Below are 24,060 nucleotides of genomic sequence, written 5' to 3' on the forward strand. Positions count from 1 at the left end.
CTTGGTTGTAGTTTGTACATTTACTTCATCAAAAAAAATATTCTTTCTAAGACATGATGATCTGAATGTCTTCTACCTGCAACCACCTAATGCCAATTAAGGGTCAATAAGGGGTCAGGATTACTTATTCACACAGACAAAACTCTAAAATGTTAGTGACACAGAGGTGAAGATTAAGTTCAAACAAGCTCACAAAACTGGTTCTTTCATAATGTTTAGAAATGCAGCGTCAGGAAGACAAAACTCACTGCAGTCAGTTCACCAACTAAAGTAGGCCACCCTAGTTCAACTTATAGGGAAGTTTAAAAACCTTCCCATCAACTTTAGTAGCATACAGTCAACAAGTCTAACACCCCCTATCTCCAGAAGATACCTCCCTTTTTCTGAAATATTAAAAACAAAACAACACATTAAAAAAATGACATTGTTAAACATTCTTAAACAGATGACATTGTTCCTGTTTTGTTAGTTTACATATCTGGTAGCTTCCAGTACATACCTTTTCCTGGAAATATAAGTTTGAAAAACGCAGTAGCGTTTCTTTCAAAGACTTCTTACCTGAATGTTGCAAGTGTTGTAGACGAACAGTCGCTTGTGTTTCAGTCTGTTGCTACATGCAGAGTGATAGGGGTTGTTTGTAGCATTGTTTGCTAGCTGGCTTTTAGCCATGGCCTTTTCACCTGTCAGCCCGAGCTCAGTTTCCGTATTTTGACCACAGGAGTTTTTCTCTCGGCTCGACATGTTTTGCGGCCAGAAAGAAAAGTAATTCTTAATCAAAGGAGCACCTATATGAACGAATTTACCGCGAAAAAAAGGTAAACGACGACGGCTCGTTTTCACACGGCCAACTAATTTGCTTTACAACATCGCGCGGGGGCGTGTTGATATGGTGGATCAGCACAGCTGTGATTCGGTCGTGGGCGTGAGGCGGCTCCAAAACCCCGGTGTGCGTCCATCCGACGGCTAATTTGGGTGAGTGTATGAGTAATGTTCAATGGTGTAACGTAACGAAGTAACCTAATAATGCTTCGTTACAGTACTTAGCCTAAGTGTTTTTGGAAGTACCTGTACTTTACTTGAGTTTTTATAGTTTTTTAGTTTTTTACATTTCTGTCAACTTTCACTCTTACTCCACTATATTTCCTAAACAAAATGCAGACCTATACTTTTATTCCAAATTACCCTTAAGCATTTTAGTTACTTACTAAAAAATAAAAGCAAAGGGGGGGAAGAGGGGGTCAGATGGACCATCGAGGGGAGAGGATGAAAGGAAAAACTGTTTTGTTTAGTTTTGTTTCATTTAAATCTTTTAAGTCTTGTTTTTCCTCAAGTTTAATGCATGTTAAACTGCATGTTGAAAGTTTATATTATGAAGAAATAAAACTCAAAATTCTTACCGCTGCCTTTTATTTTTACCAGCATTTATAAAAAAAAAAAATACATAAATATGAGTTAAAAACTTTTACTTTTACTTTCAATATGTAAGTACATTTAACATAATTAAATTACTTAGATACTTAAGTACAGTGAATATGAGATACTTTCAGGCTTTTACTCAAGTAATATTCTGATAGGTGGCTTTAACTTCTAACAAAGTAATTTTCCTGTAAGAAATCTTTACTTTTACTCAAGTATGGCTTTCAGGTACTTCATACAACTCTGATAACGTTTCATGTTTACAGAGCAGAAGAAAATCTAATTGCCACAATTGAAAGCATTCAAGCCACACAAAGGTGAGTTTTTTGGATTATGTTATGGTTGTATGTTTTACTTTTGCCAGAGAAAGGTAATAAGTAGGCCTTAAATACAGCATGAAGCACAAGCGATGAATTTTAAGGGCTAAATTTGGCCTTTAGTGTGCAAAGGCCTTTAGTCTATGAGTTTGTCTGGAGCTCTTTCACTGCAGACCCAGATGGTCCCTGTGCTATTCCAGTTGCTGAGGGAGATGAACCAGAGGTGCTCTGGTGTTTTATAGTGTGTGGTTGACACATGGGTAAAAAGATCAAAGATCAGTTTCGAGGTGCTGAGTCAGAGCCTGGATGGAGTGAACCAATAGCAAAGCCTGTTTAAAGAGCTGGAGTTACATCCAAGTAACAACTGTTCCTCTCTCTGGCAGATGGATGCAGGATAATCCTGGTGATTTTCGAGAGCAGAGCAGGACAGTGAGGGTGAATCTCTGAGCCTCAGTGCTTCACACTGGTTGAGGAAAATTGGTGAATCCCCTGCTCTGGTACCATCAAATCAATCTATTTACCTTCTTCATTTCCACGCTCTCTTTAACCCAGTGATCAATACACTGTCTGGAGTGCAGTACAGCATTATGGGTAACATGAGACCACTGCATCCAAAGGTTTAACCATTTAAAACCTGGTTCAAGCTCAGTTTTCTACATTCAGACGTCTCACAAGCTATTTCACTCTGTGAAACCTCAGCAAATTGAGAAATTGACCTTAAAATTTATAAAAACTATGGAAAAATGTCCAGAAAACTCTCTATGTAAACATACACACACACATACATATATATAATCATTATAAACATATAATTAAAATTATGTTACAGAAAAAAATACATAGGCTATACTTTTTTTTTTAATTTATGCACATTTTTCGGGCATTTTTGGTTTGTTTTTGTCTTTTACTTGCCTTTGTTGTGCTTATTTATTTGAATATTCCTGCCTGTGTTAAGTTGCCAGTTGCCAGTTGCCCTCTCCCCATGTTTTTGAAAGAATTTCAACCAATTTGTTCAGGTTTCAAAGGGTTATTGTTATTGGGAATCATACATGAAGCAGGGGAGAGTTGGCTCTAACAGGACAAATCAGATAAACCAAATCAGGTGCGCAAAAATGTAACATTCAGCTGTAATCATCTATTTTTTTAGCACAACCAAATAACAGATATTAAAACAAAAAAAAATTAGGAATAATGCATTAGCATGAACTGCCATGTATATCTATAATTACTGTAAAGGAATAATCACCTCTAGGTTTTATTATACAGTATTTCCACATACATTATTTTTAAAGATACAGTTTTAGTTTACAACACGGAACAAAACATTGACAAGAAATGAATGAAAAATGACAAAAACAGTAAAAACCCATACATTTAATAATTAGTCTATCGAAGAACTCCACTCAGTGAAAAAGTATCAGCCAAAGTAATACCTTTCAATGATCTAACACAGCAATATTTTTCAATCTTGAACCTTAATTTTGGGGCTAGATAGATACATTACAACATCTACTAATAAAAGTAAAATAAATTGCTCATGTACAGTGAAGTGTCATTGTTTTGTTATCCATTAAACGTCTTTTGTTTCAATTGTTCTTTTGTTTATTGATCACTTAACATATCTTCAGTTTGCTGCACTACAAAATAAAGCATGTCCACCTTTAAATGAGATTTACTGAGATACAGGTGATGGCTCCGCAAGACTAACGTTCTCATTTTTTGAGTAGTTTTTGCTCTTGTCATTTGTTACATACTACCACCACACAACAGCCTCAGCTCTGTATTTTTTTTGGTCCTTGCCACAGCAACAGAGAGCAGAGGTTGTCATGTTTGGGGTTCTTATTTACTGACAGCAAAGTGCTTTTCCCGATGTTTACACTTAGAGCCTGAAATTGCCTGAAAAACAAAATTAACATGATAGAATAACATCCATGAAGCATATATTACAAACAAACAAAATTCTGAAGTTGGATTTAAAAGAAAACTGTCACTGACCCCCATATAGGTGTCTCTAAACTACTCTTGGAAATTACATTCCTTCTAGTCCTGTACGAGGCATTTTTATTCCCCAGCTTGTCAGCAGGCAGACAGGTTCTGACCTAGTACATTTAACATTTTTGCAGGTGGGAATCAAAATGTTGCATCTAAAAATATGAGCATGGGCTGTTTAGACTTCACAGAAAGCTGTGTGCAGCAATATTTGCAGGTGTTCAATTATTTTCTCAGTAAACCAATACTACAGAGCAAAATATTTTGTTGTATTGGCACAAGAAACATGCTTTTTCTTAAAAGTGTGCACATTAAGGACAAAATTAACATTGATTTTAGGGGGGAAAAAAATCGTTCATAACATTGTATGAAAACCTTACAGCTCCTGTTTTAGTGATATTATTTTTTAACCTCAGTGGAGGGGCAAACTCACTTTGTTTGTGGAAATTCTACAACTATTTATGAAACTTTCTAAAGACCAATTCATCAAATTCAATAGGTTTTCACCCAACAACAGAAATGTGCTTATGACCAATGTATGCTTTAATATTTGTCATGATTCAAATTAGGGCTGTCAGTGTTAATGTGTAATAGACGTGTTAATTTTTTTAATTGCGGTAATCAACGTTCCCGTCATTAAGAGGCTGTGCGAGGCTGAGTTTTAAAGCTACATTATGATAGCGGTATCATGAAATTAGACCTACAGAATTCAATAGTACTAACCACATCATGCTTACTTTTCAGTAAGAGGGTGAAATACGCTCCAAATTAAGGCTAAATTTTGGCGTTTGAAAAACAGCATGGCCATTTCACAGGGGTCACTTGACCTTTGACCTCAAGATATCTGACTTAAAATGGGTCCTATTGGTACCCATGAGTCTGATGCCCACTTTATTCTAGTCACAAGCAGTTTCTTGCTGTCACTTCATTCCTAATCAAAATAATTCTTCCTGCCAATATGGACTCCATAACGGTTTTGAAATGCAGAATAATAAAACTGAAAACGTGGTTAAAAAATGTGATTTTTCATGATTAACTACCAAAATTATGCGATTACTGGCGAACAACAAAATTAATTGTTTGACAGCCCTAATTCAAATATAAGTAAGAGGCATACAAATGAAATCCTGTCAGATAATATAGAATTTTCTACAATCGTTACAGTGAATAAACATCAAAGAAAGCCACACCAGGCCTAAAACACAACCTTCCTCCAAGAGAGATTGCGGGGAGGCTGATCAGTCCTAAAACACTCTTACTTGTCCGTCACACAAGGTACACAATTGCACACACAAACACACATTTTACATTTACTAATGTCTTCACCTCCACTGTGGAGTCTCTTTGAATTCAGTTCAGTTATGATAATACAGTCAGACTTGCTGAAAGTGGTCCCCTCCCGGATTCGATAGTATATCCACACTTTCAAAGTTCTTCATGCCATCAGGTGAAACTCCACTACAGTGTTTCTGCCTGTGTGCAGAAGATCTGCTGGTTTTATGTTAATTCTCGGTCCCCCTCTCCTCCATAAAGGTAATTATTGGTTCCTGCTGGCTGGACATACTCCTCAGTTTTGTCCCAGTCTGACACCCAGCCTCCTCCTCCTCCTCCCATGCCCCCGGCTCCGTTGGGATCAGCTCCTTGGTTCATGGCCCCATAGCCTCCCCCGCCACTTGTGCGATACAGCTCCTCCGTCTCATTTGCAAGCTCATCCTCATCCAGGATGCCGCATTTCTCGTCACTCAGCGTCTCCGGCTCTGCCCAAGCTTGCTTCTCTCCAGATGCAAAGAGGCCTGTGGTGCAGAGACATGACCGGTAACATACAGAGTTTTTGTGTACTAATCAGACTCATGAAGACCAATCTTTTAGAAGATTATATGAAGAACAACTCACAGATTGTTACATACTTGAACACCCTAATGCTTAAGAAGAATGAGAGGAAATGAGGGAAATATACACACCATAGAATATAACACCTCCATAATGAACAAGTGAGGCAATAAGAAACACCCCCTGCCACTCCTCTCGCGTCTATCAAAGGAGGTAAAAGAAAGAGAAAGAGGAAGAGAGATTATCAGCATGAAAAAAAGATGTGGGCTTTTTATTTTAGTTGAACACATTCAATTAAATCAGTTTAACCCCCTAATACCTGAGCAAATTGGCTTAATTTCATTTTAAAACACAGAAAGAAGTTACAAATTAAGAGCTACAAGAAATTTCCTGAAATGAGAAATTAAAGCAGTTTGCTCAGGTTTCAAAGGTTAAAATGTATGTAAATGGCATCTGAACTTAGCACAAAAAAGCATAGTTGATCCAGGTTTCAAAGGGTTAAAGAGAAGCTTGCACGTGTATTTTGTTTTATATATGTGCTTTATGTGCTCTGAATACATTACACTTTGGTCCATAAAACCTGATGCTCAAACTAGGGCTGCACAATTAATCAAAATACTATCAAAATTGCAGTATGACCAAGTACACAATCCAGATAACAGGGGCAGCATTTTTTTTGATAAAGGTAAAATGTGTCATAACATACAGTACAACTGTAAATGAATCATAGTGGTACTACAGAGATTCCCTGCCCTACAAATCATATTCCAAAATTTTGGGAACATGCTTGTTTTGTACAGACCCTAGCAAAAATGACATCATCATCATTTATTTTTATAACGAAAATGACATGCAAACATTAACATTCTCACAAAATTACAACTCATATTGAAATAGCAATATCTGCCCAAAAAAATCACAATATGATTTTTTTGTGGTTTTTTTTGGTCCTATGATGCAGCCCTAGCTCAAACAGTTTGCTTAAGATCCAGAATGTCTTGTGGCTGTAACTGCTGGACGACTCTTTATTTCGACTGGACGAAATAAATATTTTATCAGTCCCTCCTTAAAGTGAATGAATTTCTCCTCGTATGATTAGTGGACATACAAAATAGTCAAATCGAAAGTCAGTCTACAGAAGTGAAACGTCTGCTGCTGATTTAAGAAAACATTTTCCATGACCACACTCAGCAGACTGCACTAGAGGAAATGCAACGTGAAATAACCCACAGTACTAATAAAAACACACCATTATACAACAAAATAGGAACAGAAATGTGTTTTAGGGTGTATTTTACAAATTAAGTTCTCACCTTGTGCTTCGTCATGGCACCAACTATAAGTGGGCAAACCATACCAGACAGCGTGCCCACACCGTTGGAGATACCCATGAGGATACTAGCATAGCGCGGTGCAATGTCCAGGTGATTGACATTGAAACCTTATGAGGAAGAATGAATACTATGTTAGCACATACATAATGGGGATTAGCTTTATATTCATTAGCTCTACAAAAAAAGACTCATACAGAAGTAATCCCTCTCAATCATCACTTATGACCCACTAGAAGTGTGTGGTGATGTGTTTATCTGCAAACACTCTGTCCTCTGCCTTTATTTTCTGATTTTTGTCTTATTTTCTGTGTTTGGGGTGGAAATGTACCCCCAAAGCTTAGGTTAGGTCAGGGCTTTATAAAAAGTTAGCAACCCTTCACCAGACCATTCATACCAGCATACATTCAAGAAACACAGTGCTGAAAAACAAACAAACAAACAAACAAAGCTAAACACCAAACTAGAGTAAATCTGCATTTGGCTTTCACTTACAATTTCACTGCCGTGTATGTTTACAAACGGTAACTGACAATCCTGCAAGGCATACCTTTCACCCTGTAAAACCTTGGCTTGATTTCTTTCAAAAACATGAAAAGAAGGCAATGAGCAACTTGACAAGAAATGCAGGAAATTAATAAAAAGTTACAAGAGAAATCACTGAAATTGTGAAGAAAAAAAAAGTAAATGAACACAAATGAAATTACCTGTAAAAAGTTCTAAATTAAAGTAAATATAATAAAAATAAATTCTGTAACCCAATTTTTAATATATAATTATGATAATTCTATATTCAGTTATCTTGATTTTTTTTTTATCTCTTGTCAGCTTATTATAGTTATAAATAGTTTGAGAATTTTCTAATTATTTTTTTCGCTCTCTATTTATTAGCTGTTTTTCAGGTCTTTTTCATGTCAACTTTTACTAATTTTTCATGTCAAGTTGCTAATTGCCCCCCATCCCCTCATGTTTTAGAAAGAAATCAAACTAATTTTCCAATGTTTAAAAGTTTGTGAAGGCACAAGACAAGTTATACAGATGCAGGTTTCAAAGGCTTACATTTTGAGGACATTAGAGTTAAAAGAGCCTGTTGATCTACCCTATAAAGGCGTATTGATGTCCATACTGATGCAACAGAACATGCACTGAACAGTTATTTTTAATAAAAGGTTTCACCTGAAATGGCAAAGCCAGAGAACCCCACAGCCATTACCAGGAATGAAATCGCGACACCTTTTGTATGAGAGTATCCCACCACCAGCAGCAGGGTCGCCTCCATGCCAAACCCTGATGTGGACGAGCGTAATTGAACAGAAACAAAGAAAGAGTTTAATGTGTTGATGGAAAACATTAAGTCTCGATGCAAGATGCTTATTTAAGTCAACTTCAGGTCATTTTTTCACCACAATATTTTCTGCTCCCTTTGCATAAAAAGCTGTTCACTGAGCAGTAGCCTAAAGTTTCCCCTGTACTGACAGCTTCCCACAAAGTGATATGTACCCAGCACGCTTCTCCATTTCACTTTGCTATCGATTTCTCTCTGTAGTTCAAAATAGCCGACAGAGGCAGGGCTTCTGCTTTATAGTGAGTCATCATTTCCCTTATGAAGCAAATGTTTTCTCACCAGAGCTGACTGAAAACTGTAGTTAACTCCATAATTAGCCAATGAAGCACTGTACAGTTTCTCAAACTGAAGCAGACATCAGACTAAAAATAGTGCGCTTAAAAAAAGCATTCCAATTATATCCAGAGAAAAGCTGAAAAATTGCATTTTATTTCAGATTTTAAGTACATATTAATATGGCTACAGTTCTGATGTATTGGGAAAAAAAGACCTGCTATTATGAGCACAGAAAGTCTGCTACATTTTTTCTTGCCTATTATATGAATTGCCTTTTCTGCTATTCTAATTTTGCCTTCCTGTCATTTTCTTACCTCCACAGTTCATAAGTTTCCTGACATTTGTGGTGGTCATGATTTGATTGGTGCGCAGATAATCAGCGATCTGGCCCCCGATGGGCACAATAATAGTCATGACAAGGTGGGGAAGTGCGGAAACGATGCCCACCTGGAAGAGAGAGAAAATTAAATATTTTTATGTAACAGATATGAGATCTTTGGGGATAGACTATAGTCACTGGAATAAATATGGAAATCTGTCTTCATAAAGCTTGACTCAAAAGTGTTGTGTTATTGTAAATGTGTAAAACTTTTGTCTGGTATAATATGCCGCACATTGCCGCATCTTGTTTCTGTTACCTTGCTGATCTCAAACCCAAACACTTCCTCAAAGTATGCAGGCTGGCTGATGAGAAGCAAGTAGAAAGTCCAGCTCCTACAGAAATTAGCCACGATGATGGCGTATACTGGCATTGATGTAAAGAAAGCCCTCCATGGCGTGTTGAATTTCTGGAACAGAGAAAATCGTGTTACTTTTTTCAACAATTTTATAGTAAAATTCTACAGCCTCTGACTTGTAGACTTGACTTGTCTTCTTTTAATCACTTCTCAAAACCTATTTTTTACAGACTTTAATGTGATGAAAGCTTTTATTTCTATTTTATTTCTTTTATTTCTTTTTATTTTTTTTACTTTTTTAATTTATGTTTTATCTATTTTATTTATTTGTTTTTTTTCTGTTCGGTTTGATTGATTTTATTGTTTCTGTTATTGTTATTTTTGTTCTATTTCTTTGTATTATTTTCTATTGACATTATGCATCCTGCATCTTGCATTATTTGTCCTCTGGTTTTAATTTTATCCTCATTCTACCCTCGCTTGTGTTCAGTCTCTGTTGTTGTATGCCTAGTGAGGTGATAAGTTGCCTATTTATCCCATTTCTTCTTTGCTTTGATTGTCAAAACACTTTGTAAACTCTTTTTTAAAGTAGCTATATAGACATATTTATTATCATTATCATAATAATAATAATAATAATAATAATAGTAATAATAATAATGATAATAATAACAATAATAATGATAATAATAAATAATACTTATTATTATTATTGTTGTTGTTGTTATTATTATTGTTATTAGTATTAGTATTAGTATTAATAGTATTAATATTATTATTATTCATAACATAAATGTATAGCTGATTACCTAGATATATAAAGACCAGTTTTTCCTATTTGAGTTTTTTTTTTTTCAAATAAACATCAGAGACCAGGACATTATGATCAAAAAGAGACTTAATGTTTAGTTTTGTTTGAATGTATGAATGCATTTATTTAAAAAAAAAAAAAAAAAAAAAAAAAAAAAAAAAAAAAAAATATTTTTTCTATTATTATTATTATTACAATTATTATTATCTCTTTTTTTCACTTCCTTATTTATTTATTACTTGTTTTTTCTCTCTCTCAATTTATTTATTTTGGGTAACCAATTAACAAATCTATTCATATAATAATTTTGGGACGTCCACACCCTAATCCCCCCTGCTATGTCATACCATATAAGCTTGGACTCCTAATACCACATTTCATATAAGTCATCCTTAGTCATATTAGTTATCCTCATTTATCCTGTTTTTGGTGTTTTGTCCTCAGTGTTATGTATTCTTGTTCAGTACCGCCACTGTTCATGTATGTTATTGCACTTTATCACCAATAACAGACAGAGCAAGCCTTAATATCAGTCAATGTGATGTGATGCAGAAATCTACTGCATGTACTGACCGTTACTGTATGTTGGGCCGACTCGCCAATGCTTTCTTCAATATATTTTCTCTCCTCCTCGGTGATGGTGGGATGGGCTGCTGGACTTTCATAAGACACCAGGATCCAGAAGCAATACCACATGACACCAAAAGTTCCTGTAAGGAAGGCAGGCAGGGAAAAGAGATGGAGTGATGCAAGTGTCAAAAATGGAAAGAAAGGTAAAAAACCTTGACTGGAGCTGCAGCCTTTGTATGGACTGGAATTGAATGTTGAATTCATACATGATAGTTGTCTTTTTTTTGGTTCTCATATTTATGGTGCTGGCCTTTCTTGTTTTTGTTTTTTTTCCTTTCAGTTTCAGTATGTGTCAGCATCTAGTTTGTTGTGCATAGAGACCAATGTGTCTACACAACCACTGAAATCCTTTGTTTTTATATTTACTGTTGTTACTAACCAACTGTAGGATCCCAGGTATCCCAGCATGCTTTGTGCAGCAAATCAGTCGCTTCCAACACACAATTAATGGAAGCAAATTTCTGCTCATGCATAGTTGCATATAGTAAGCATGCACACATACAGTGACAGGGCTAACTGTAAGCATTACACAGCTAACAGTAACTCAAAGTTATGAGTGGGTTTAACGTCAGAGTCTACACTTTTCAGTGTCGATGTGAATTTGTTGGGATTATTTAAGGGCTCTGTGTCTGATGTTAGCTGTTGTGTTAGCTTGAGCTAACCGGGCAGATGTTGAAGTGACTGGAGGACAGCGGCTCCAGAGACACCAACAACAACAGAAAGGTGGCTGAACTGGTGAGGAGTCAGCGCTGTCTGGGATCTGACGCCCAGCACCAAAAGGATTGTAAGTATAATTTGTTTGAAGATGTATCAATACTACTTGGTACTGAGTTATTTTGGTACTTTAAAGATATCAGGTACTGATACCTTTAACAAAGATACTGTGTTGTTTTTTAAGTTAGAGTTTTTCTGAAAAAAAAAAGCAGCTCTAGAGTAAGGTCTCTCTGATCTCCAGCCTAAAGTTTAAGGGTCTCTTACCGTACACGTAAAAGACTGATGACCATCCTGAGTACTGGACTAGAATTCCAGCTAATGGCATGGCAATCACAGCACCAGCATACGAACCTACAAAGAAAGAGAGATTTTGTTTAGGGCTGTAATTATCATATTATCTCAGTTAATATGCCTCTTTTTTTGTCACTTAACTGTTTAGTCTATAACATGGGGGGAAAAAGCTTGAATGAAAAATCACATCCTCAAATTTCCTGTTATTTGATAAACAAAAACAAATATGTTTCATTAACTGTTATACAGGAAAAAACAGCAGCACAGACTGTGAAGCCACTAGTTTGTTTGTGGATTTTTATTTTTAAACTTTTTTTTTAAAATTGTATTTCTATTGTATTTTTTGTCTGTTTTGACTATTGTGTGTTTTTATGTAGAACGCTATGGGCCTTTTTCTGTGTCATTACTAAAGTTATTATTTTATTATTATTATTATTATTATTATTATTATTATTTGAGAAGCTGGAACCAACAAATGTTTGGCATTTTTGCTTGGGAAAAAAAATGTTTGTTTATTTTTCTTGTAAATGAGTTACGTTATTAATCAACTAATTGTTTTAGCTTTAATTGTGGCTGAATTAAGCTGACCATAAATATATCTTAAAATAATAACAAACATCCATTGTGAAAACACAGAGAGAAATAGCTACACTGATAATGGACTCACCACAAAAGGCTGTTGTGGCCAGGCGACTTCTTTCAAGAGGTGGTGCCCATTTTGCCCAAATTCCATGACAGGCCGGATATGAAACCCCCTGCAGGGCAGGAGAGAAAGATAAATTGCCAAAATAAAATGTAAATAGAAATCTTTCTTTTTTTCCGTTTCTTGTGTTTATGAGCAAGCTATAGAGACAAGCACCTCCACAAGTCCTTGAAATATTCTGACAATGATAACACAACCAAAGTGCATTCGTGCTGCTGAAGGGATGAGCATATTCAAGCAGGACGTGGCCACTATAGCAAAGCCAAACACTCTGGAGGAGGAAAGACAAGAGACAGAAAGAGGCACTCAGTATGTATACAAGAATTTGCAATTATCCTTTGCAGACCATAAATAATGGATAAACAGACCTGTTTGCTGCAAACTTTTGACAGATAAACCCTCCCGGGATTTGGGTTACTATGTATCCCCAGAAGAAGGAGCCGTGGATCATTCCCACTGTTTCTGGATCCCAGTCAAACTGAGCTTTCTGTTGGGAAGCACACGGAGGCAAACAATTAGCAATTTTAGCATATACATGAATTTCAGTTTGAAGTATGAAGGGAAGAGTCTGAATAGAAATATACTGAGGTTATACTTCATATACCAGAACACAACAGCTGAAAGTAACAAGAGAACTGATGTGATCGATTACTGGTCCCCCTGGGGCAGATGCTCGACTGACTTATCAGCAATATTCCTTCACATCACTCAGCTGTGTCAAACCTTTAACTCTGATGACTGACCACACTGTCAATGCCATTGACTGACAGACTCCAACCCTTTAAAACCTTAACAAATGGGCTTTATTTCTTTCTAAAATATGGGAAGATGGCAGTGAGCAACCCAAAATAAAACCATCTCAAAATTAGCGAGAAATTATTAAAAAGTACAAGAAAATGACCCGAAAAGTTGTGCGGAAAAAAGAGAAAAAGGGAAATGACCTAAAAAATGTTCTTTGAAATTCTAATAATGTTGTAACATAATTTTAAACTGTAGCATAATTTTTTAAAAATTTATTATGAAAATTTCCTTAGCTTGTTTTTCCCAAACATTTTTGCCCAGCTTTTAAAGAATAACTTTCTAAATCTACCAATTTCTTGCAATTTGTTGACAATTTCTTACCAAGTTGCTTGTTGCCTTTTTTCCCCATGTCTTTTTAAGAAACTGGACCAATGTGCTGAGGGCTCAAAGGTTTGAATACTTGTTAAAAGCATCTGAAAGCAGCTCAAGAAAAGAGATGTTGCTCTAGAATTTTAAAGGGTTAAAACAGGAAAGGACCTTTCCCGCGCAAATCTGGAAGCGCAGTATTTCTCTAAAATGTCATTATATGCTGTAGAATTAAGATTTCCCATAACTGGAATTAGGGGGTCTAACCCAAACCCATAAAACAGCCCAACCATTCAAAAGTCATATAGAGAAATCCACATACTTTTGGCCACATGGTGTGTGTTCACCTAACACCTAGAGACACTGCAAATTATTTTTGCATTGCTGTCGTGGACTTTCCACTCACCACTATAACCTCCTTGTTATCTCTGAAGATGGTGTGGCTGTTGACCATGCTAACGATGGCCACACCCAAGTTACATCGGATACCAAAGGAGATGCAGAAGCCGATGCCAGAGAGGATGGCGATGATGTAGCGCCTGGGCAGGCCAAAGCACGTGCAGTCCACCACTGGCATTTCCTTCTCCTCCACAAGCTCCGGCCGGCCCTCCGCCGACAGCTCGATGGTCTCGCCATTTTCTTGTTTCTTCTCAAGAGCTCTGTGAGGAGGCGATTAGGAAAACTAAGTTAAAAGTTAGTCGGTCCTGCACTAGAAATATACTTTTTCTAAATTGTGTAAAAGGATGTGTTAGTGAACCTGTTTTCTTGAAAAATAGGTTTTAAAAAAATGTAAAAGATTTACAAGGTTTTAATCGATTTGATTGACATTTTGATAATCAGTAATAAGTTTTGCCATATTACATCACAGTTTGCACAGGAAATCTAAACATAAACATACATGGCTACAAACAACAAACGCATTATAACTCAACATTATCAACCAATAGAATCTAAATCTGCCCTTCTTGCCATAATAATTTCCTTCGGTTTCCATATTTTAAAAAAGTCCTGATTCTTACATCTTATGTTATAGTAGACTTTATCTAACTGGACTGTAGCTTGAAAATTCTTTTTTTTTTCTTTTTGTTTGCTCTTTTTTTTCTCTTCCTTTTAAAAATGTGTTTATTTTGTGTCTTATTAACGGCTGTTAAGTTGTTCTTTGTTTTTCTCTTTTAATTACTCGTGCTATGGGTTACAGGTTGGTTGTGGACGGTAGGGCTGAAGTGGGTAGAGGAAAGTGGGCATAATTATACATTGAACTGTCATCTGACTATCTCTGAAACTATTTAAAACACTCACAGAAAAACAACTAAATAAAAAATAGAAAAGTTGGTTTTAATAGCGAAACTTTGATATAGCCAGTATCTTTGTATATCTATTCTGTGTTATGGTTTGACGATTGATCGGATCATCTGTCAGTTGAAACTACAGACTGCGTGTAAAAATGGAAAACATGTCTCCACTTTGTCCTGCTGTACAAAAATAAATCCAAAATGTCCCAGATAAAGCTGCTGCCATCTCGTGGTGGTGCAGCCATGGTATCAAGTTACTACCCGAACACTTGTTTGACATTATCATCATTTTTAAGTTGTAACAACTTCCAAAAATTAAGTAAATAGAACTAAATTTTAGGTAAACCTAACATTTAGAGTAAAAGTAAACATAAATTGAGACTTATAATTATATCTACTTACATTTTCTAAGGCAATCTGTTTCCTACATTTTTTAAAAGTAAAATCAACTTGTCTGATTTTGCAGAACAAGGTTTTCCACAGTCTGGTTGCTGCAGTGAAAGCTGATCTTGTTCTGAATGGGCTTGCAAACTGACAGCTTGGCTTGATAAAAGATGTTCAGTTCTCACTGTCAATTTCACTGGTAACTACAGCATCTCAACAAGAGACAGACAGCACAGTTATCTGTCAGCTCATCGCCACTGGAGCTCGCTTACATAACTTTGACTTTTCCTGTCTTCTCAAGGTGTTAATGTATTGGCTGTTTTCCTATTGCAGGCATTCATCTCCTGACAGAACTGGCAGACAGTGAGAAATAGAGCGTGAGTAAAAAAAAAACTTGTCTCAGTCTGGTACATGTACACTCCTCCTCTCCTTCCAAACAAGGTTAACTGCTCTGCTCTTTTTTTGCTCTTGTCTATAATCTCTGCTCACATGGCTTGCTGAGGAAACCCCGAGAAACTGTGACCTCTGCCAGCCACCGGTCTACCGGGCATCAAATATGTATCTAAACGCAGCAGATCATCTATTAAACATGTGCAATGCTGAGTTCTCAGATCAGACTCGGGCACTGCAGGTCCTGATGATGGAGCACAGAGCCTCTATTACATCACTGTGTTATTATTTATAAATATTTAGGTTTTCATACATTTAAATGTTGCCTTTGACTGGTAAATGTAGCCTAAAACCAACATTGAAACACAGTAAGCTATTGGAGAGTACACACTTTTGGCCAAAATACAACAAACATTAGTGCAAAGCACGAATGATGCTTGGATTCGGGGTGTGTGTGTGTAGACTGCTTTATTTGACAGCTGCTTGAACAGGACAGAGGGAGATAAAATGGGACTGGGATACTGGGCTGGAACTGAATGTTACTGAAGTGTATTATGATTCTTAGCTGATTGAGCCACTGGGGTGCACCGTTAATAAAAGTGGGCCCCGGTGAACATTCATCATGGTTTGGTTGAAAATCGCTGACTGGAAGTATTGACTGGATATTGTGGGCGAGACTTACATCATATTATATGGAAACTTACAAACATTTATCAGTTCTTTAGGGACAAAAGCAATAAAATTAACTAAGTACATTGGCTCGGAATTCTTTAAAAAAAAAAAAACATGGAAAGAGAGCAACAAGCAGCTTAAAAGAAATGGCCCAAAAAATGAGCAAGAAATGAGTAAAAGTGACAAGAAAGTTACTTTACAATAAGCACAAAAAAAGAAAACAACCTCAATGAAGCGCTAATATATATATAGTCTTTTTAGGTAACATAGCTTTGAATATATAATTAATGGAATTATAAATATAGTTTTCTGGACATTTTTCTCGAGTTTAAAAAAAACCAAAACAAATCTATCTAATGATCCCCCACTGCTAATTTTCACATAATTTCTTTGTCACTTTTTTCCAGCTGAATTCAGTGCATCTCCTACAAGCAAAATTTAAATAAAATTGTATCAATATTATTACCAAAAAAGATATCAAAAGAACATTGCTTTCATATTCAACTTGTGTTAGAGTCCTGCTCATTAACATTTTGCATCATAACAATCCTAAAAACAACCACACCAACAGTGTGAGTATTTCATGTTTTACTAGAAGACTGGAGGTGTGTGTGTGTGTCGCCCAGGGCCCCATTGAAACTGCACACTCACTGAACACAGGCTGCGGTTGACATCTTTTTTTTTTTTTGCTAGGGAAGGTTCCTAACTGGGTGAAATAACCTGTTTATAAGCGGCAGCCGTCATAAGAGCTATTTGAATTCTCTCAATCAGTTATACTCAACTTACAGCCTGCGGGCTCAATCTGGCCTGTGATAGGGTGCTGGGTGCCCCCCTAACCATTTTCTCATTCCCAATGAAAATCAATTGATTCACATTGGGATTTTTTTGTAATTTGAATGTAAATAAGGTACCAGAGTGCATAAAAAGCATCAAAATAAAGCTTGTTTACCTAAAAAGTGCCAGGGGAGGACCAACACTTCCTTTCTTGTTTCCTTTAACATCATTTATGAAAGGAAAGGAGATAATGCCACACTACAATTCCTGGTGGAATCAACATTTATAGCAACGCAACATTCGGCTGATCACAAAACCAAACAAAATGCAAACCCCAAAAAACATTTTCATACAGTTATACTTATTAGGATTCATATCAATAAATATGAATGGACAGGAGGGTGAGCATGAGCAACTATTCTCAGTGTGACAAGTATTTTGTTGAACTTCTGTGGCTTATGTTCCTTTTTTTCTTTCAGCCATGATAATGAAGTAATACTTTTCACCAGGGTGTCCACATTCGTATGGCCTGCATGAAACAGCACAGTAAGAACTCATGGGGCATAGTATCGAAGATGCTCTTTCGGTAGACCATCTTCAGAACATTGTAGTTTCACCACAACAGACCAACACCTGCCATCGTATAATTGTGTAGCTTATAGTGTAAGTGCACTTAGGTTCTCTTAACACCACAGTTATCTTTTCCTAAATCCTTATGAACTCTCCTTCACATCTGTCCTTGACCTCGTGGCATTTTCCATCAAAGTCAAGGAGAAGTGATTAGAAAAAGACATAAGATGTGATTTTTTTGACTGTCTGACCTCAGCTTTTAGATTAATTAAAGTACCGTTAGACAGTGGAGTAAAGATTGTTCAAAGGCCTCACGATAAGAGATACAGTATTTTACTGTGTTGGGTAAATACAATATTTTCATAGTGTGCATTGAGCATAGCTCAAAGGTCAACTGAAAGTAAGAGTTGTTGTGTTTTCATTACTTTAAAATGAGCTGTTTATATCTACAAATGGAGCGGGTCCTCTTCCACCAAGTCTGCCATGTTGTTTCTACACAGCACAGCATGTTAAGCATGCTTAACATGTTAGCAAGTTTCACTTCTGCAATCTTACTACAAGATGCCACTAAATCCTACAAGCTAGACCTTTAAACTGCTGCAGTGTGGCTTACAGTGAACTCAGAAACTCCCGTTACCTTATTTTCCTTAATATTTAATTGTCTCATGTATTTATTTTTGAGGTTATAGATTCTGTTTTCTTGCCCTCGTTGGAGGCACAAAGAGACTGCAGACAATAGCCAGGTTTCCATTAACTCTCAAATTGTGCAAATGGAAACACGTCAGCTTTGAAAAAACTCTGATTTGTTGCAAAAATGTTTTTACGCTCACATGAGGTTTTGAAGTTTTTAATCCACAATTCCTCTATGAAATCGTGGACTATCACCTCCCTGCAACAGAAATCAAACCTGCTAATGCTTTGAACATCCATCGCCATGCTTCTCAGAATGTTATCGTGAGAGGAGAAGTCGAATAACATCACTCATTGGAAATACAGTCATCTCGCAGTTGTGTTTTATCAATATTTCAACAATATAGCTTAAGTTTGGTGCAAATCTGTAATGGAAACCCGCCTAGTGCAAATTATGACCACTGAGTCAGAATCTCTTATTGATACAAAAACATCCTTATATGGTGTATGGCAGAACGTCAGGCTCAATAATAAAACTTTCGATACAAGCCTAACTCTTTTTTTTAATATCCCACACATATAGCCCTTTCAAACTATATCAGAATGAAGGCTTAATTTCTTAGCTGTTTGTGTGCGACCCCTATCTGAAACCAGAATGTCACAGCTCTATCAAATCATCAAGGATGAGGACAATCACAGTTCTGAAATACCAGGGACAGAAAAGCACCGGCTGATCTTTATACAGCCATTATTGCAGCTCTGTCTGCACTTCCCGTGAAGACTTAAATATGACATGGATACTAAAATATTAAATGACAAAAAGACCGGAATACCAACAAACCTTTTCAGAGCAGTCAACAAACTCCAACAACAGTAAGCAGGCTGGTAAATGACAGCTACACAATTATAAAACATGCATTGCTCGATTAGTTACTGTAAGCAGAGGTTCTAACAGTCTCCGACACTGATCAAGTATTAATGGTTCTCTCTCTTGAATTATTAATATCTCTGGCTCTCTCTGACTATTTTTGTCTGGGCGGGCTTCTGTCTTCATTCTTCCTGTCTCCTCTTCATCTTTAACCCTGCCTTTTATCCTCAACTCCCCGGACTCACGCACAGTCTCGCACACAATTCGCAACATTTCCTTCTTCTTCAACACCAATTTATTTCCCTGTGTCAAGAAGATGTCCACCTGGACTTTTTATTCTCTGCAATACAATAGCCACAATATATGTATATGCCTGTTTTTCCATACTTTTTTGTCTACCATCTATGTAGCTGTATCTGCTGCAGTGACTTTTCATGACTGACCTGAGTTAAAGAAAATCCGCTGTAATCCTCACAAGCTACCTGACATTCTCTCTGCTGCACTCATCACAGCATGAGGACAAGTCTGGGTGCTTTTGTGAACCAATAAAACCCAGTGAGAAAAAAGTGCTGTGTTTTGAATCTTGACGGTTTGTAAGAAAGCTGAACTCACTCATGCTATTCTGCTAAATGAGCATTCCTAGTTCTCTCTCCAGGTTAATCTCTTAATTCATACGTCAAGGACAAATGTCAGGGCCGTTCAGCAGCTTGGTTCACAGTCGAGTCAACAGCTTGGAATCATTGATTGGATAAGAGAGAGTCAAATAACTGGTGCAGATTGTTTGAAAGGTTGAAAAGCTACTTGTGACACTACTACGAAGGACCTGCTGAACTTTAATTGTTAGAGATCAACTCTGTACTCTTAGAAGCCCTTTGGTCACACAAAATTAAATTGAATTGAAAGAATCTGTTCTGTAGGCCCACCAAGAAATTATTTAAAGATGTACTTAGACATTTAACTTTAAAACAAGAACAAGATGAAGATGAACTGAAAAGCCTGTATCTATTAATGAATATCAACAGATATATTAGAACTCCAACGATAAATCGATTATTTATTATTCAGTGGGTGACTATTCTGATAGTCCTTCAATGATTTTAAGTCATTTTTTATGTAAGAAAATCCAAACATTCTCTTGTTTAAGGTTCCCAAGTGTAAAATTGTGCTGATTTTCCTTATATAATATGGAGGTTTGGCATGCTTGTTGTCTGAGTCAAGGCATTTTTATGACATCAGCTTGGGAATTAGACAGATTATGATGGCTATTTTCTATTGTTTTCTGATGTTTTAGACAAAACGATTGTTCGTTGCAGCGCTGATATAAATAGCTGCAGGAGGCTGAGGGTGGGTTTACTTCAATGAAACCATGCTTCTGTTTTGTCTCATTTATCTTGACACAAATAATGACTTCAGGTGATTTGAATAAATATTGATTATAGCTTAACAGAGTAGGTAAAAAAAACCCTGCAAAAATAGAGACTGTTTGGTGGTGGAGAACAGGGGAGGCACGTCAAATATTTTTAAGCACTGGGGAGGAAATTATGTTTTTTTATTTGGCTTAGGGAAGGGACATGCAGCTTTAACCTTTTGAAACCTGGATCGACATTCAGACACCTTTTACAAGTATTTCAATCTTTGAACCCTTAAAAAATTCATTTCTTTCAAAAACACAGGGAAAATGGCAATGAGCAGTTTAGCAAGACATGTTCCTCAAATTGCTAGAAATTAGTAAAATTAGAAAATAAATTTTGGAAGCCATGGAAAAAGATCCAGACAACTATATGGATAAGTATCATAATTCTATATTTGAAACTGTTACAGCATTACTATAATTTTTATTTTGTATTACTTTCCTGTTTTTTGTTGTTGTTGGAGGGTATTTTTACTAATTTCAATAAATTTAATAAATTTCATTTTTGAAAGGCTCAAATGGTTATATTTTGTATTGATTTTATATAAGACCACCAGAACCCCAAAAACCAGGACCTGGATTTAGAGGGCATTTATAATAGTCAGAAACTGTGAAATATGGTTATTTATGGTGAAAAGAGCGTCATGCATTTTTACCCAGTCACTCGAGGTTATAGACCAGAAATATTTGTAGCTCTGGGGAGGGTCATAATATAAAGGGGAAAAAAGCAAAGTCACACCCCAGCCACCTCCTACTCTGATAAGTAAAGTGCAGTCCTTTGAATAGATTCAACCAGAACTAAAAAATAACTCAAAAGAAACCAACAAAATAGAGCTGATTAGAGTATTTAACTAATAGAAACGTGACCAAATAGGAAAAAACGAGCGCTTCTGTGCTGTTGAATAGATACACCTCCGCTCATAACATAAAGAGTCATTACGGCTATGAGTGTCTTTCTCACCGTGCGCCTGTTAAGCATATTGCGTGCGGAAAAGCGCACCGGGGACCGGGCCCATGTGCGTTACGCACGGCAGCAAGGTACCGAGGGAGCACCTGAGAGCACGTGCGCTTAACGGAAATGAAAGCTTACAGGCCGCCGTGGGTCGAGTAGCCTAATCCAGGCTGTGCGAGGGGAGGGGGTGTGCACGATGACGAGCTACCGGGCTACTTAGAGACAGAGAGAGAGAGGGAGAGAGAGAGGGAGGGAGAGATGTCCAAGGTGTACGGCCTGCAGGGATTTACGTGGGCCGACAGCTTGGAGGAGCAGAGGCTATTTCTGGAGAGGATTTAAGTGTTTAGACGCTACATCAAATCCCGAGAGGTAGAAAGGGGCGTCCATCAATACCTGCTCGCGCTCAGATATCCATCACTAGCCAGACCCCTGACTAACCTCTCACACTTGTTTAACAGCCGGGAAGATGTGCCACGCATATTTTCAGCGTCTTATTGCCAATATAATTGGTTTTGAAGTTATGGAAGCTCTCAAGAACTATTTTTTCTTTTTTTTGCGCATGTGCCTATGAGTCTGAAATGCCACATCATGTCAAATATGACATCAAAAAGTTTCCTGTGGTCCATTATCACGAATTTTGCTGCTCTGCTTTGCAAAATCTGAAACTTTTACTGGAATGAGGGTTTATGAAGTTTCTCATGTCTCATAATGACGCACTGTAAAATCTGACAAGGTGATCTTACTTGAAATAATGTTGGAAAGCAATTGCCTTGAAAAAGTAATGTAAAAATAACTATTCATGAAGATTTATGTGTACTTTATATCTAAGTGTTACGTTTACTTGAAATTAAGCTGTTATTTCATTTTGTGAAGTCACTGTTAAAAATGACAAGTGAAATCATCTTGTTCTTTCTAAATTTAAGCAACTTCAGTAAACTAAGTTAGTCTGACTTAACTTGGATCATCACACAGAGGATTTTGCAAATGATGAAGTTTGGAGATCTTTGAGTTCTGTTTTGTTGACATGGTTAAGAATAGGCCTAAATACAAATATGATTGACTAGTGTGCAACCGGCAGAATACAGATATATTGCACAGTAATCTTGGTTTATTTGAGTTGTTAAAATTTAGAAAGGTTAACTCAGTCAAACTTTTCATTTTTTAGTTGCAATAACCTCACAACATTAAATATAAATAAATTTTAAACACTTAACACTTATATATAATGTAAACATATATTAAGAGTATAGTTATATTAGTTAGTTAATGGTTATATATACTTTTCAATGCAATCGATTTCCTATTTCTATTCCTTTTTTTTTTTTTTTTAAATAAACTTTTTTAAAAACTTTTTTCAATTTTACAGTGCAGGTGAATCAGAACAGGCCACAGAGAGCGACCTCAGAGGCCTGTTTTACACAAATTCACTTTCATTGAGTTTGAAATAATAAACAATATCTGACATACTTTGGTCGAAACACATGGTCGGATAATTATCGACATAAAATTGTGACACAAGCATCCAAAACATTTGGGACAGCACTGCACAAAAGCCTGGAAGAAATGAATCCAGCGATCGATCCAACGCTTCATCTTACACTGATGGAACAGTTTGGGGCCTAAAATGAAACTTAATTCTGGTTCTTTGTTCCTCGGAAGCAAAGGAGACTCTTTTAGACTCATTTTGGTTTCAGAAATAATATTTGTAACAGGTTTTCCTAAGACACCGCATGACTGCAGTTGCTTTAAAGTGATAAATTATGTATACCAGTTTCTTATGTGACGGATTCAGTAGCCTTTAGAGGGACAGATGTTGTGCCAGGTCATTCAAATCCACTGTAATCCAGGCCTGTGGGCATCTTGATCTTCAAAGGAGCAGTTTGCTTCATTTTAAGACAAATACTCCTTTTTAAAACCAGCATTTAGTAACAATAGACTGTAGCCTAATTTAACTGCAAAAGCTTAACTTTGTTTTTAACATTACAAGACGATTACGCGCGCAACTTTCCAACATTTTCTGGTTGCAATTTGTCCTAGTGAGTTTTTACATACCCGTATATTTTCCCGAGAGTCTTGGCTGCCACGACCTTAAACCTGTCCGGCCGGATCTCCATCCTCACGACTCCAGGATCCGACCAATGTGCAGTCTTTGCGCGCTCCCGATTGAGCGCACAGCCTTCTCCTCTACTCCCTCCGCCCCGTGTTTCTCACTCACACATAAAAAAACACCTTGATTTTACTTGATCGACTCCTTAACCCGCAGTTTCCTGTGTGACTAGATCTGTAGTCAGCGACGCGAAGATTTAATCAGCTTTAATTGCCTTTATATAAAATCAACCGGGCACACATTGTCAGCCCCACTTTGCCAGTTACGTCCAAATGAACTTCTCAGCACTCTTTGGTGTCCCTAAAGGTCCTCAGCGCGCCGGAGGAAACTTTCGACAGGATCCGTGGCCGAACGGTGTCTCTGGCCGTGGTCCTGAATCCAGATTACCGCTGCCTGCCTGCGCGCTAATCTCTGCAAGTGTGTGTAGTGAGTAGAAGGTAGCATGTCACTTCCTTCCCCGCAGCCGGGCGTTTTAAGCACTGACTATCCAAGCAGCGGCTATTCTTGGACTGGCACAAGCTTTGAATGGAGAGAGTTGGAGTAAACACTGTCCGATCGAAGCATATTACCAGA

The 24,060-nt window shown here is 37.0% G+C and overlaps 1 protein-coding gene across 1 annotated transcript; it reads right to left on the reverse strand.

The window, feature by feature from the left end:
* Positions 1-3,221: 3,221 nt before the first annotated feature.
* Positions 3,222-23,494, reverse strand: LOC121958826 (vesicular glutamate transporter 1-like). Its single transcript, XM_042507966.1, has 13 exons — positions 23,433-23,494; positions 13,844-14,096; positions 12,699-12,817; positions 12,487-12,601; positions 12,295-12,382; positions 11,601-11,687; positions 10,566-10,702; positions 9,143-9,292; positions 8,819-8,951; positions 8,060-8,170; positions 6,866-6,993; positions 5,684-5,753; positions 3,222-5,515 (listed from the first exon to the last, which is right to left on the reverse strand). Exons 1-13 carry the CDS (start codon positions 23,492-23,494, stop codon positions 5,220-5,222), a joined length of 1,749 nt encoding a protein of 582 aa, XP_042363900.1. The 3' UTR covers positions 3,222-5,219.
* Positions 23,495-24,060: the final 566 nt, after the last annotated feature.

Source organism: Plectropomus leopardus, chromosome 19 (genome assembly GCF_008729295.1).
Source record: "Plectropomus leopardus isolate mb chromosome 19, YSFRI_Pleo_2.0, whole genome shotgun sequence".
Classification (NCBI taxonomy): domain Eukaryota; kingdom Metazoa; phylum Chordata; class Actinopteri; order Perciformes; family Serranidae; genus Plectropomus; species Plectropomus leopardus.

Coding starts and splice junctions, on each gene's coding strand:
- LOC121958826 (XM_042507966.1), bottom strand. CDS start 23,494: ATGGAGATCCGGCCGGACAGGTTTAAGGTCGTGGCAGCCAAGACTCTC. Junction 14,097..23,432: donor ACTCTCGGGAAAATATACGG/GTATGTAAAAAC, acceptor GCCTCCTCACAG/AGCTCTTGAGAAGAAACAAG. Junction 5,516..5,683: donor TGGAGGTGTTATATTCTATG/GTGTGTATATTT, acceptor TCTGCACCACAG/GCCTCTTTGCATCTGGAGAG.